Genomic DNA, 15,729 nt, shown 5'->3' with positions numbered 1-15,729 from the left:
GTCTCTTTCCCTCTTAGAAGTGAGCATGGCAAATGGTCATTTCCGGAGAAGGTTTCACTGAGGGTAGTCAGTGTCGCTTTATGAGAGGCTGACTATTAATGGTGACACCTGTACCTCTCTATTCTCTGCCAGAGGGACTGCAGTGAGAGTAAATTACTGAATCATGAATGAAAAAAATTCTCACCTGGCAGTGAGAAAAAAAGGAGTCAGGTTTGAGTTGTTTGTTCGAATTTGAAGAAGTTACTGAGATTCACAACTGGAAATGACTCCTTGCTGTTTTTGTAATAATATTGTAGAATTATTTGGTCTAGGTATATGGCAACCTGGGTACTAAGTAAAACCTTTTATGGATGCCCTGGGAATTATACTTCTCTTTTTATTGCATTATTCATGGATATGTAGTTTTAGGTCTGCAACGGCAAGTTCTTTATTTGTTAGCCCCTACCCTATGTCTGAACATAAGGAGTGAGCCATATTTCTCATTCTTACTGCACATCTCCGCAAGAATAAGATTTCAGAGTCTTCATTCTGAAATAACTTTCCTTTTCCATCTGTCATTCCTCCTCCTCCCCTAAAAAAAAAAAAAAAAAAAAAAAAGCAAGTCTTTGCTCAAACAAGAAACCAGAATTAATTCTGAGTTGATTAGGAGAATAAAACTGAGTTAGGAAGTAAATTGTTAGCCATGAATAAAGGAAGCCCGTACGTTTATTAAAGAAATCCCGACTTCATCCTGTAAATAATGAGCCATCATTTTAAGCAGAGGAGCGATACAGTTAAAGTTATGTGTTTGACAAATTGCTTGGTGGCTTTTTGGAGGGTAGATCTGAAGACAACAAAAGTTGGAGGGAGACCAGAGGACAGATGAGGATGTTGTATCAGTAGTACGTGTGGGCAAGGGTAATGGCGACGGATGCTAATGGAGTCAAATCAGGATGTCGGATAATGTACCGTTGAAACCCTGTGGGTTTTGAAGTTGTGAAGTTGAAGCTGTGAAGTTGACAAATAATGTGAGGACTTTGGATATCCTAGAATGGGCGCTCCAGGCTGGAAATACAGATTTGGGAGTTCATTAGGTTACAGTTTTCCGGTAAGGCGTGGGAGTAGAGGCTACACAAACTGAGGGGTTGGTGGGAATAGAGAAGATGGCCTAAAACTGAACTCTGTTAAGGGAGTGGCAGGAATGAAATTTTGGAACAGTTAATCTTTATTTATTTATTTATTAAGACTTTATGTATTTGACACTGAGAGCAGAAGTAGGCAGAGAGCAGGCAGGGCAGGGGGTGGGGGAGCCAGCTCCCTGCCAAGCAGAGACCCCGATGCGGGGCTCGATCCCAGGATCCTGGGATCATGACCTGAGCTGGAGGCAGAGGCTTGACCCACTGAGCCACCCAGGCGCCCCTGGAACAGTTAATCTTTTAGAGGAGGAGCCGGAGAGGAAATTCCAAAATTACATGGCACGGGTTGCTTCTGAGAAGAATGGACCCTGGGGAACAAGAGCGGAGGTCGCAGTAAGAAGACTGTTACTCAAGCAAGAGCCGAGGGCCGCTTGACACGGGGGAGCAGTAGGAGGCTCAGAAAAAGTGAAGGCAGCAGGAGAAACAGGAGGACGCTTCCAGCCGCGCTGCCCAGCTGGCCGGGGGCACTGCACCTGGGAAGGAGACCGCAGAGCTGCGGACTGCAGGTACTGTTTGGTTGCTGCTGAGACTTTTGAGGACGTGGACCGAAGATGCAACCTCGGGGAGCAGTTTTCTTGGCAAGATGGAGGAGAACCTAACGGTAGAACAGACACCAGGTGCCTGGGAGAGGCGACAGGCGGACAGCAGGTGGAGACGCCAGAGTGAATGGCTCCACTCATCACACACTTGCTTCGTGATGGCTTCGCGGGGCCATCCTTCCCGTGCCCCCTCCGCTCCCCACAGACTTGCCAGTTCTGCTGAAGATTTAAACGGCCCCTCTGTGAATCCGTTCTTCTCCCACTCCTTAGTCAGCTCTTTCTTCATGTATCACTTTCCATCTTGGCGATGGTGCTATTACGCATTACGTTGTCTTTTTCCCCTTGTAGACCGTTAGCACTTTGAGAAGTTAAGCAGCATTTCATTCATCTTCACGTCCTTAGACCTGTGGCATATTATGGTACTTAATAAGTGTCTGTTTAATAGCTAGGTTCTAACCAATGCCATGAACAACTTCTGTGTAAAAATGGTCATTTCAAAGGCAGAGACCTGGGCTTTGAAATCGTGCAGTTGATGTGGTCTGTGGCTATGTATTTTATGTGTTAGACTACTGCCTGCGATTTATATCTTAGATTTCAAAATGCTGTGGTGTTTGAAGAGATTTGATAAAGATTCTTAAGGACATTTTAGTCTTTCGGTCTCTGATTTCTGAGCATGTGTTTGTTTGTTTTTTAAACCATGATTATTCAAAACTTGGGTTAAGAGAGCACATCACTAGGCAAGGTGAGTGTGAGCTGCTTGTTTGTAAGATTAAGAGAATTCTGAGATGTCCGTACTGTTTTTAACAGTGTAAAGTCTATTTCTGGCACTTTACACTAATTGAACATTTAGACTTAGTGGTACCTTAAGATATTGACATAATGTGAGTTAGAATTTATGTTTCCTTAACTGTTCTTTAGGAAGTTCGGTACCTGCTTCAAGTAGCAGCACCGTCCCCACCTCTCTGTCTTCTGGAAGCTGCTTGGGGTTAGACAAGTTCAAGAAACCCGAGGGCAGCTGGGACTGTGAAGTGTGCCTGGTACAGAATAAAGCAGATGCTACTAAATGTGTGGCGTGCGAAAGTGCAAAGCCAGGCACAAAATCCGAGTTTAAAGGTAAGGCATCGGTGCAGTGCGTCCTTGTACTGCCATTTTAAAGTGAAATACTTGCAGATGACTTCATTCTCACATCTGAGTTACTATAAAGCTGGGTGATTGCCTGGTCAGCAGTGAGGGGTGTGTGTTTGTTTTTTGTTTTGCTTTGTGTTTTTTTTTTCCTGCGACTGTTAAGGGACTGACTATTCTACCTTGTGTCTGAGAGAGTTCCAGATGCTTATTTCTAACTGTTCACAGCCCTTTGGGCCTTAGATGAATTTCCTGACTCTGGGGATTTACACCCTGAGAACCAAGTCATTTGGACTTGGGCTTTGGTTTCCCAGAGAATGTCCCAGAGAAGGGAGTCTCTTAATAATTTTGTTTCGTAAATACAAAGGAAGAACCTCTAAAAACAATCTATGCTGAACTGTCGCCGAAGGCCACATTTTTCAAGTCTTTATTGTCCTTAGTGACTTAATAGTTCATATGAGGTACATTTCAGTAAAAAGGTTGATAAAGCTGGGAAAGAGCAGAAATTTTGGATCTGAAGCAGCAGTCGGAGAGGTGAGAAAGATTGTTACCAGTAAGGGAGGGGACCTCAAAGGTGAGACTGTGAGGGCATTGAAGAAAGAATGCCAGGTTTAATCAGCTTGTACTCGTGTCTTGGACTAGTGACTTCCAGAGTCTTTTGACTGGAAACCAAGCAGGAAGCTTTTACATTGTGACCCACCCCATGCACAGCATATTTGTCTGTATGATTGATCGAAAAGTGTCACAAACCAATACTTACTCTCTAGTTGGTTTAAGTTACCCTATTTCTATTCTTTCTCATTTTAGAAGAAAAATGCTGGTTGCAACCCACTAAATTAATTACATCGCTAAAGGGACGCAGCTGGTTTGAAAAACACTGCCTTTGGGGGGCGCCTGGGTGGCTCAGTTGGTCTGACCCTTGGTTTTGCTCAGGGTCGTGAGATCGAGCCCAGTGTTGGGCTCCACAGCCAGCGTGGAGTTTGCTTGAAACTGAGTCTCTCTCCCTTCCTCTCTCTTTCTCTTTCTCTGCCCTGCCCCTACTCTCTCTCAAGTAGATCAAATAAATAAAATCCCAAACTGCATTTGGGTGTTTCAGGTCACTATTTTCCAGTCCACTTGAGGTGGTTGTGTAGCTGTTAACCTTGTGGTCCTCTCTCTGTGCCCTCTCCCTGTTGTGCTGTATTCACCATTCCTTCAAGTCTGTGCCTTTGAGGCAGAAGTGAGAACGAGTTAATTATTGTCTTTAGCACCTTAAGTTTTAGCTTTCCGTCTAATATCACTTGAGGTATTTACAGACCATGTGAATGCTGCTTGCTTCTCAGGTTTTGATAAATTTTTAGTTAAGTTTCTTAGCGAAAGAAAGGAATGGGTCATCATTAAAGGGAAATTTGAAGATAAGAGGGTCTCTATATGTGGGTAAGCAGGCTTGATGGATAAATATCTTGGCACGCCAGTGATTCCTGATCATTTCTGGTTTCTGAGCTACAGGAAAGCATTATGAAACCAAGACTTTGATCTTGTCAACATAGTACTGTTTGTCTTTGTAAGTACTGCTTCTGCTTACGCAGGTCTTCTGGTGTTCTGAGGTTGAACTTCTTTTTAATGTTTGATTGATAATGAATTTATTCATAAGATTTCAAACTCTGGCTATAACAGGATTCCTAATGAAAAGTCTGTCTTTTGTCCCCATTGGTTCATTTTCCATCCTTCCTCCCCTACCAGGGGGAATAACTGGTGGTTAGTTCCTCAGAATTCTTCCAGAGTTTCTTCATACACATGATAAGCAGATAGACTCTTACTTGTGTATTCTTATTTCCCTCTGTTTTGTTAGAAAATGTTGTAAACCATACTGCCTTTCTGCCCCCTTGATTTTATTTATTTTATTTTATTTTATTTTTTTAAAGATTTTATTTATTTATTTGACAGAGAGAGATCACAAGTAGGTAGAGACGCAGGCAGAGAGAGAGGCAGAGAGAGAGGAGGAAGCAGGCTCCCCGCAGAGCAGAGAGCCCGATGCGGGGCTCGATCCCAGGACCTTGAGATCATGACCTGAGCCGAAGGCAGCGGCTTAATCCACTGAGCCACCCAGGCGCCCCCCCCCCTTGATTTTATTATGGATTAGCTTGGACACATCTCTGCTCTTCGTTCACAGCTGCCGGGGATTGCATCTGACATTTTGCATGTCTGTGAGTTTATCTTTAAAAATAAAGACTTAGGGGGAAAAAGAAAGTAAAATAAAGACCTAGGATGTGAAGGTGATCTGGCTGTGACACCTGTCACCCCATTGATCACCGGGATGGATTCCCCTGATCTGACTGGCTGGCGTTCCCTCCCTCCCTATGGCTCCACGTACATCCGTCCCAAAGCTGCGTGCTCTGGTCAAAGAGCTCGACCTTCCCAGATAGAGGAGGACACTTGTCAGGTCAAGCGTGTATATAGAGTAGCTGCGCTCCCCTGCTCGAACCTCCAGGCAAGCTCTCAAGGTCCATTTGTAGGAGCGTGTAGGGTAGTGAAGCTTCCAAGACTCCAGATGCATCCAAATGACGTGCTGCGTGCGGCAGTCTGCCTTTCTTTACAGAAGAAATAAATACTTAGCTGTAGAATTGTTGGGTCCAAGGATACATGTGTTTGTAATTTTTAGTAAATACTGACAGTTGCCTTCCATGGATTGTGTGCTAATTACCCATCCACCTGTCCTGTAGAAAGTGTCTGTTCCTCCTCAACTCCTCACCAACACTGCCTTATCAGGTTTGTTGGATCTCTGCCGGTGTCACGGATGAAAAGCGGCGTGTCCGTGTAGTTGGGAGGAGCGAGATGGAGTTCTCATGCCGAACATTGGGCTGCTGCTTCGTGTTCGCTGCCTTTCACTCTTCAAAGGAGGCCTTTCCAGAGTTAGTCCTTTTTTTTTTAAAGATTTTCTTTATTTATTAGAGAGAGGGCACGTACAAGCAGAGGGAGAAGGAGAAACAAACCCCCCTCTGAGCAGGGAGCCCAATGCAGGGCTCAATCCCAGGACCCCGAGGTCATGATCCCGCTTAACTGAGCCACCCAGGCGCCCCTCCAGAGTTATTCCTTGGTTTTTCAGGGGGACATTTTGTTTGAGAGGATAGCGTTAACTCAGTGACTTGCGTTTTATATTTTGAAGGCTTCGGCACATCTTCCTCATCTTCGAACCCAGCAGCCTCATCCTTCAAATTTGGTATCCCGTCGTCCTCTTCTGGACCTTCTCAGACCTTAACAAGCACTGGAAATTTTAAGTTTGGAGATCAGGGAGGCTTCAAAATTGGAGTGTCCTCAGATTCTGAGTCTCCAAACTCCGTGAGTGAAGGCTTTAAATTTTCTAAACCATTAGGAGATTTTAAATTTGGAGTTTCGTCTGAGTCTAAACCTGAGGAAGCTAAAAAAGACAATAAGAGTGAGAATGATTTTAAGTTTGGACTTCCTTCGGGCGTAAGTAACACAGCTTCGTTAGCTCCGTTTCAGTTTGGCGTGTCTAATCTCGGGCAGCAGGAGAAGAAAGAGGAACTACCTAAGTCTTCGTCTGCGGGCTTCAGCTTCGGTCCCGCTGTTATTAACCCCACACCTGCTGCTACCAACACCGCAGTGACCTCTGAGAGCAAGAGCAGCTTCAGCTTTGGAACCCTAGAAACCAAGAGTGTTTCAGTGGCTCCTTTCACGTGTAAGACGTCGGAAGCCAAAAAAGAAGAAATGCCTGCTGCCAAAGGAGGGTTCACGTTTGGCAGCATAGAACCCGCCCCTCTACCGCCTGCCTCGCTATTTGTGCTGGGAAGGACAGAAGAGAAGCAGCAGGAGCAGGTCACTTCCACTTCTCTGGTGTTCGGGAAGAAAGCTGACAGCGAAGAGCCAAAGTGTCAATCAGTGTTTTCCTTTGGGAATTCAGAGCAAACCAAAGAGGAGAGTTCTTCAAAGTCCACCTTTAGTTTCAGCGTGGCGAAACCAGCTGAGAAGGAATCGGAACAGCCAACAAAGGCCGCTTTCACGTTTGGAACTCCAACCAGTACTACGGCTGGTAAGTATTAAACTTTTTTTTTTAAATAACGAGGCATCTGTGATCTCTGGACAAATGCAGCCGGTCAGGGAATGGTTTACACTGAACAGAACTGAGCGAGACCAGGAACGGCTCTCTGGAAAGGAGCATAGGATTTTCAGTTTTCACTGCTCCGTACCCCATGAGGTGAAGACGTTATCTACAGCTCTGCTGGCAAGCCCGCAGGGTTGCACGTCTGTCCTTGCTTCTCCCTTCTGTTTGAGCTTTGACAGTTGGGATTGGCCTACTGTTCAGGAGAGTAGGCCTGCCTTCGTAAGCTCATGAAATATTTTCTAACTCACTCTTTATGTACAGGCCTTCATTCACAACTGCAGTTAACCAGTCGTCAGCAGGCATTTAAGGAGCATAGACAACAAATACAGTTTGTCTCTAAACAGAGGGGATTACGAAAACTAATACCCTGAAGGAAAAATGAAAGAGCATTTTAAAAACTTTCAAAAAACGTGCTTGGTGAAATGAAATCCTTTGTGGGCTGAGTAGCAGAAAAACCTCAGATGATAGATTAGTGAACTAGGATTTCACAGAACTCAGCTTCACAGACGTGCAGAGAGACTGGATCCAGCCAGCCCACAAGTGCCGTTACAGGAGGGGTGCTTAGCCTATGAGAACAGGACGGAAGAAGTGTCAAAGCAGTGAGAGAAGAACATTTCCTTTGTGCAGAGAAAACCTCTCCTTAAAAATGAAAACGGCCCACTCATTAGCAAGGACCATGAGGGTGTAGGACACTAAAGCCCAAATCCTGAATGCTTGCAGAAAGAAGAAAGCTCTTTGCCGTCACACTTTGAATTTGTAAGACCACGTGCTTGAAACAGTAGAGCAGTATCCTAAAAGTGAAAATGGTCTTGATCTTACAATTTTATATCCAGCTGAAGGGCAAAATAGAGATGTTTTCAGACAGGCCAAAAAATAGAACGCCTGCAAACACTTCTAAAAATACACTGGAAACATGAAATGAAAAATTTACCTTGGAAGAAAAATGGAAGTCAGTGAATTTTTTGTTTTTGTCCATTGTCTGGACATTCAAAACACCCTCCAAAAAAGAAAGTAAATATTACATTATATACAATTTGGAAAGGAATAAAAACAAGATCAGGTCTAATTAAATGTAATCGTGGTATCACTATACTTTTCCCACTGAAACAGACACTCGTAACCTCCCATTAATGAACTTGAAAGTGAGCCAGCGTGCTCCACTTTCTGTAATTCACACTAACACCCATACCATATTGCGGCTGGCCTGTCCAGAGACAGTATTGGAACTGAGACCTCATTGGGAGAGTAAAAAAAAAAAATGTCTTCAGGAGAGTGGGTGATTTCAGGCTCATCTACAACCAGTATCTTTTCTCTAAATCAGCAAGAAAGAGCTGCGCATATGACCTATTTCAGACCTGTTCCTGAGTGAGAGCATTGTCCCTCCCAGTGTCCCCGGTGTCCTTTCGCTCTGTGTGTAGTTGACTGTGGTTGACACACCTGTCGTGTGAGTTTCAGGTGTGCAGCATAGCGATCGCGCGGCTGCATGTGGTAGTCTGTGCCCGGCGCCGCGTCCCGGCACCGTAGACTGTCTCCCGGTGCTGGGCCTTGTCACCTGTGACGGACTCCTTCCAGAGCTGGGAGCCTTCGTTTCAGCTCTGAGAGGAATTTCGGTGGAGTGTGACAAGCTAAGCTCATTTTAAAATTCACCTGGAAGGGAGAATGCATGAGAGATTTTGGAGAAAAGGGCAGGCACACAGACAGGTTTGCTCCACTCGTATCAGACCATACCGTGAAGCCGCAGGAATTAAAACGGTCTAGGAGCGGTAGCTGCAGAGAGAACAAATGCACACGTACTTGGAAATTTAGTGTGTCCTAAGGGGGGAGTTATAAACGAGTGAGTGAGGACGACCTGGTCAGTAAGTGATGCAGTTGGACAGATGAGGGTCTTGCTAACATCTCTTGCAAAATCAAGAGGAGCGCCGTCTCCCGCCATCTGAACAGGTGTCCAGACGTAGCCTCCAGTTCGGGGTGTGGGATTGAAGGGATATTTTTTATTCTTACTAATCTGAATGCTGAAAGTTATCTGATCTGAGACGCAGTCCAAAAGCCATAAAAGAAAAGATGGACATATTTGCTTACATCAAAATTCAATATAGCACGTCCGTTTGATGAATTTATATAAAGAAACCTTAGTGGTTCTGTGTTCCAGTGACTGGCTAGACTGCACGGTGGGAAGAAGTGCCTTTCTGTGGTTCCGTGTCCTCAGAGTTTTGTGTGTCCCATCACCCGTGTCTGCAGATCCGGGGGCCACCAAGCCGGCGTTCACCTTCTTGAACAGCAGCGCCCCCACGTCCAGTGCGCCGGCCCCGGCCGCCGCGGGGGGCATGTTCGGGAGCTCCACTGCCTCCAGCGCGCCCGGGACTGCCTTTGTGTTTGGACAGGCCAGCAACCCTGGGAGCGGCTCTGCCTTCGGGAGCTCGGCCGAGTCGGGCGCGTCTCAGTCGTTGCTGTTTTCTCAAGAGAGCAAACCAGCAACCACATCGAGCGCGGCCACGGCTGTCAGCCCGTTCGTCTTTGGACCGGGAGCCAGCAGCCGCAGCGCCGCCGCCTCTGGCTTCAGTTTTGGAGCCACGACCACATCCAGCTCTGCAGGTACAGTGGCGCGAGAAAAGCGTACGTGTTGCAGCCGGACGGGCTGGAACCGTCCTCTCCCGGCAGGTAACTAGCGGGGACCTGAGAAGCGCTGGGCGCCGCTAGGCTGGCTGCCCCCCCCGCGTGTTGTCACCGTTCGCTGCCTAGAATCATGTCCTTTTTGTGGTTCGGTTTAATATCATGAACTCATGGCTGGGAGAGTTTTCTAGTTTCAGTGTCCTCTTTAATTTTTCCAGGTGTTCTTTTTGAAACGCCGGGTGGTAAGTAACCAGAAGCCAGGGACTCTTTCATGTGACATGAGCGCGCGCCGTTGGTAGCGCGCACGTGTGACAGCGCTAGTGGCCTCTGCTGCGGGTTAGGTCGTGGGGCGAGAGATCGCTTGTCTTCGATCGCTCTCTGCCTGACGAAATGTGGCTGCGAAGGGGGGGACTCTAGCTTGTCAGCGACTTCGCTGATGCGAATTCTATGTGGTCTCACTGAATAATGGGCGAGGATTGTGCTCTTTGTGATTATCAGAACTGGCCTTGCTGGGGTTTGCTCAGCTCTAAGACAAGTGTCTGAAAAGAAGCTTCAAGTTTGCTGCTGACTTGATAGCAGTTTCTTGAGGATTATCTCATGGTGGCTCTCAGGTGACATCGGTGTTTCTCTGGGCTTCTAGGATCCTCCTTTGTATTTGGCACGGGGCCTTCAGCGCCGTCTGCCAGTCCAGCATTTGGTGTTAACCAAACCCCGACATTTGGACAGAGTCAAGGTGCCAGCCAGCCCACACCCTCAGGCTTTGGAGCTCTGTCCTCGTCAGCGGCGTTGTTTTCTGCTGCCCCTCAGCCCACACCGCCTACTTTCGGGACCGTGTCAAGCAGCAGCCAGCCTCCTGTGTTTGGACAGCAGCCCGGTCAGTCTGCCTTTGGCTCTGCAGCAGCTCCGAGTTCCGGTGAGTGCGCCCGGCTCACGGGACTTGTGTCTGTTCTGCCCCTGGGGTCTGCATGTCTTCCGATAAAACGGTTTCTGAATGCTGAAACCATGCCTGTGTCTTCTTTATTTTTTATTTTATTTTTATGTCTTTTTCTTTTTTAAGGGTTTTATTTGAGAGAGAGAGAATGTGCATAAGCCAGGGGAGGGGCAGGAAGAGTGGTGAGCAGAGGGAGCCCGGCATGGGGCTCCATCCCAGGACTCTGGGATCGCGGCCCGAGCTGAGGGCAGACACTTCACCGACTGAGCCACCAGGCACCCGTCTTATTTCTTTAAATGTCTCTCGTACTTGGCAGAATAGAAAAGTGTGTTGGGACTTCCCTAGAAACAACATTCCCAGCTTTCATACAGTGAAGCACTTTAAGGCATTAACCATGCGATTAAAATGTAGTTATTTCTTACTCTTTGAGGTGTGGTATTGGTTCTGTCCCATTTCTCCCATCTGAACTTCAGGGCACTCCAGCCTAGATTTCAGCTGCATTTTCTAGTCTTTGTTGTGATTGGATTTCCTTTGGGAGGGTCTCCCCCCCCTCCCCGCTCTAGCTCTCTCCTCGAACAGAACCCCTCCAGGCACCCAGGACACCGCTTGATGATCCTTGACTTGCATATTTAAATGAACAGTCCCGTGTGGGTGTGTGTGCGCATACACATGCATGCACGCACCTGCTTAATGTGGCTGATCACATTGTACTCTGAGGATATATTTCCTCAAAACTGTAGGATGTGTAGTTTTCTAACCGTGAAATACGACTTCATACAGAAAAGCCTGGGACAGAAATGAGCATTGTGGGGTCGGAGCAGGCGTGTGGCTCGCCCTCCGCCAGCAGCCACCCCCACCCCCGGCTCCCTGTTGTTCACGCGCCTCTTTCCTTGCTCTGACGTGTTTGGGCTTTCGTGGCAGTCCCTTTCCTGGGGTTTTATTTAAAGTTAACTGCTGACCTGTGAGGCTCTACAGAATATCGTTTTGCCTTATTTTTAACTCTGTGTAAATGGAATCCGCACTGTTCAGTCTCTGGATTCGCGCAGCTTTCACTCCGGCAGAGCTCCCCCTGCCGGCGCGTGTGGTGTGCTCAGTGTCACTGCGGCAGAGTAAGTCAGGCTGTGAACGTAGCGCACGCTGCTGCTGAACGTGTCGGAGTTGTTTTTATTACCAGTTAGGAAATGCACCTCTGCTCATTCTTCTATATGTGCCTGGAGGCACATGTGCATGTTTTTCGAGGGTATATACCCGGGAGAGGGATTGCCAAATTAAAAGATATGCGTGCATATCTTAGACTTCAGAAAATAATGCAAGCATATCCTGACGGATTGTGCCTGTTCGCATCCTTCTGCTTTGTATGAAGATTCTCATATTTTGAGTCTACTGGATTTCATTTTCTGTGGTTTGGTTTTTTTTTTTTTTTTAAGATTTTATTTATTTGACACAGAGAGAGAGAAATCACAAGTAGACAGGTGGGTGGGGTGGAGGGAGCAGGCTCCCTGCTGAGCAGAGAGCCCCTTGTGATCCCAGGACCCTGAGACCATGACCTGAGCCGAAGGCAGAGGCTTTACCCATTGAGCCACCCAGGCATCCCTGTGAATTGTTTTTGGCCTTTTTCTTTCTTTTTTTTTTTTTTGGCGGTTTCATTTTTGCTTAGTGATTTGCAGGAATTTTTTATGTATCCTGGATATTAGTACTTTGCCAGTTAGTACAAGTAGCAGAATTTCCGCTGGGACCTGTGTTAGCCATTTTAATCAGGACGTATGGATTCTTCTCAGCATGTGGAGCGGCACAGTGCAGCCTCCCTCCCCACAGCTGCCCTTCCTCGCAGTCCTCCTCCACCAGTGACCACTGTGTGCTTAGATCAGTTCTGAGTATGCAGGTGCCGTATGGTACAGCGTGCTTTGCTTTTCTTTGCAAAATTTTGTTTTCTCCAGCACCAGCGATCCCGGTCTGTGTTAGTAATTTCTTTGTACCTGTCATCAGTTATAACTTGAGCTCTTCTCCCAGTCATAGAGATTGCTTCTCAATCTTTTCAAATACATTGGCTGCTTGTTATTTAGTATCGGAAGGAAATTTTTCACAGAATCTTCTCACCCATTCCTTCTACCAGGCTTTCTAGGCTTGCTGTTGAACTGTGGTCTTGGTATCACTCTTTACCGTTCTGGAGATTGTCCTTCACTTCCTCTCTCTGCTGGAGGATGTCAGTGTCTTGTTCTTTCTTATTCCTTTGTTTTGAGAGAGCAGCAGATCTTCCAGTGATTTCTTAAGTCCTCAGGAAAGAGAATTTTGAGACTTTACATTTCTGGAAGTATCTTTATTCTGTGCCTGTGTTTGGTAAGATTTTGGTTGAATGCAGGTTTCATTTGGAAATAATTTTCATAGTTATGAAAGGATTTCTCCATGCTGGACTTTCTGGCTCTCTCAGAGTTGCTCTGGAAGTCTTTCTTTTTTTTTTTTTTTTTTTTTTTCGAAGTCTTTCTTGATGTTTGCTTTTGTATGTGTGCTGCTGAAGCAAGCACTTGATCTTTGCTTTTGGATCCATTTCTTCTTTCTGGAATCTCACTGCATCTTTTCTTTGGCTCTGGTGTTCTGACTTACCAAAGGATGTTCCTTAATCTGGATCCATTTTTACCCGTTGACTGTGCGAAGAATTTAGTTTTTCCTTTTGCGAATGTCCATTCTTGGGAACTTTCTGGAATTACTTTTTGGAAGATTTTTGTGCCTCATTCTTTAACTTCTGTTCTTTTTTCCTTTTTGTCCCTTCTGTCCTTTCTGGAAAGATTTCTTCCATTTATTTTTACTTCCCCTTTGGTCAAGATTTTACTTTTGCTAATTTCAGATGTTCTTTTTTGTTCTGTCGATGTGTCCTTTTTATATTCTTAATGTTTTTGTTTCAGAATTGTTACCTGTTATCTCTTGAGGATATTAATGATGAGGTGTGGGGTTTTCTTTTCTCCCCTTTACGCTGTTGTTCAGTCCATTTTCTACAAATTGCTTTTCTCTTATTCTTTGGCTCTTGGTGTTTTTTATGAAATACTTTCCTCAACTGTCTGGTGCTTCTTGACCATCCACTCAACGGTTGTTGTTTTAAATAGTAGTAGGAATAATTAATACGAGATCCATCCTTTCAGCAAATTAAGTGCACGATGCAGTGTTGTTAACTACAGGCCCCCTGTCCTACTGCTAACGGCTGCACCCCGCTTCTGGTGTAACTGCGCTCCACACCCATTGGCGAGCCCCTCTTCATTCCTTTAGTTCCTCTCTCTCTCACACACACATACGCGTGTTGCATGCATGCGTGCGCACACACACACACACACACACACATCCAGCGGCCACCCTTCTCTCTGCTTCTGTGGTTTAGCTGTTTAGATTCCTTATGTAAGAGAAGTCATGCAGTACCAGTCGTGGGTCTGGCTTATTCCACTTAGCCTGACGTCCTCCCGCTTCAGCCAGGCACTTGCATATTGTTCAAAGGCTGAACAGTGTTCCTGTGTACGAACCGCCCATTGTTTCATCTCCTCGGTCAGCGGACATTTAGGTTGTGTCCACATTTTGGCTCTTGTAAATAATGGTGCGGTGAACTCAGGAGTCTGGATGTCTCCTTGAGGCCCTGATTTTAAATCTTTTGGAGAAATACCCAGAACGGGGTTGCTGGATCATAGGGTAATTTCTATTTTTAGTTATTTCCTGAGGCGCCTCTGTACTGTTCTCCACAGTGGCTGCCCCAGTTTGCATCCCCACCAGCAGAGCACGGGGTTGCTTTCCTTCACGCGCTCGCCAACACCTGTTGTTTCTTGTGTTGCTGATTTTAGCCCTTCTCACAGGTGTGAGGTCACCTCACTGTGGTTCTGATGCGCATGTCCCTGACGATGAGTGATGTTGAGCATCTTTTCACATGTCTCTTGGCTGTTTGTGTCATCTTTGGAGAAATGTCTGTTCGTGTCCTTAGTCCATTTTTTAAATCAGGTTATTTGGGCTTTTTGACTACCAGGTTGTAGAAGTTATATATTTTGGCTATTGGTTCTTCATCAGATATATGGTTTGCAAACATCTTTTCTTGTCCAACTCAATTTTATGAGTGTGGGATACCTCAGTACTGCTTGATAATTCTTCGTGCATAGAGAAGCTCATAGATCTTGAGTCTCACTGTAGGTTTATCTGATGGGCCTGCTTCTGTAGGAAGACCTGGATCTTAGTATCAGTAGGTCTTTCCTTCTAGAAGGTCAGATTCCCCAGAGCTTACTCCCAGTCTCCTGCCTAGAGGGTGTGCACATTCCTGATGGCCTGTGCTCTGGGAGCCGAGTCAGGGAGGAAGGCTGTAGCTCTCCGTACTCATAACGTCAACTTACTTTTAGTCCTTCTGTGTTCAGTAGGATGTTTGTGCCTTTGTGTGTAGTCGCCTAGTCCAGAGACGGAAGTTCTGTCCTGTTGGGGTAGAGGAGAAAAGTCTCCTGTGGTATTGGGGAGGAGTGATCTGGGTACCTGCTTCTCACACAGATATTCTCCCATCCTCCTCGTCCTCCTTTTTTTTTTTTTTTTTTAAATAGTCACACCTTCACTCTCCCTTCCAGAGGCCCCTGGCAGCCAAGGCTTTGGGTGTGGTTAGTGTAAATGGACGGCGGCTGTGCTGTCCCGGCTGCCGGCTTAGTACTTGGCTCCAGTCAGCCTTCCCGCGTCTCCATTTTGTCGCTGTTGTCTCCTCTCTCTCCCCCTGTTCGTAAAACTCCCTTCACTCTTATTTTAACGTAAATTTTGAATAAGTTAGCGCAAAATGTGTGTGTTGATTCGGCTGTCTTTAACTGGAAGTCTCTTCTACCCTGTTCTCCGTGGTCACGGGAAGTTGGGTCCCTCGTCCGAGGGTGTTCTGCGTATGCCCCGTGTGTCGGGGGAGCAAAGCGCTCCTGTGAACTCTGTTGGGTGCCGGTAAGACCGCTTAGTGCTTCCCGCGTGCTTGTCTGTGAACGTCCGAGTCCTTACCAGAAAACCAGCATTTGGACCTTAGTGAAGTGTTTCTGCTTCAACCGCCGCAGGTTCTTCAGTTTTCCAGTTCGGCAGCAGCAGCACCACCAATTTCAACTTCGCGAACAACAACCCGTCGGGGGTGTTCACGTTCGGGGCGAATCCCAGCACCCCCGCCGCCCCGGCCCAGCCCTCCGGCTCCGCGACCTTCGCGTTCAACCAGTCCTCGGCGGCGTTCACGGTGGGGTAAGGCCGCGCGGCGGGAGGGGCTGCGGCGCGGCGGGG

General features: G+C 46.6%; 1 protein-coding gene across 3 annotated transcripts in view; it reads left to right on the top strand.

The window, feature by feature from the left end:
• Positions 1-15,729, top strand: part of NUP153 (nucleoporin 153) — a 71,535-nt gene that overhangs the window by 51,589 nt on the left and 4,217 nt on the right. For all 3 annotated transcript variants that reach the window (XM_046004307.1, XM_046004306.1, XM_046004308.1), the window contains 5 exons: positions 2,633-2,827; positions 5,982-6,866; positions 9,177-9,530; positions 10,189-10,461; positions 15,516-15,690. In XM_046004307.1, coding sequence (XP_045860263.1) covers positions 2,633-2,827; positions 5,982-6,866; positions 9,177-9,530; positions 10,189-10,461; positions 15,516-15,690 — 1,882 coding nt within the window. The remainder of the gene's footprint in view (positions 1-2,632; positions 2,828-5,981; positions 6,867-9,176; positions 9,531-10,188; positions 10,462-15,515; positions 15,691-15,729) is intronic.

This window comes from Meles meles, chromosome 5 (genome assembly GCF_922984935.1).
Source record: "Meles meles chromosome 5, mMelMel3.1 paternal haplotype, whole genome shotgun sequence".
NCBI lineage: Eukaryota > Metazoa > Chordata > Mammalia > Carnivora > Mustelidae > Meles > Meles meles.
This window is presented reverse-complemented; position numbering and strand designations above follow the sequence as displayed.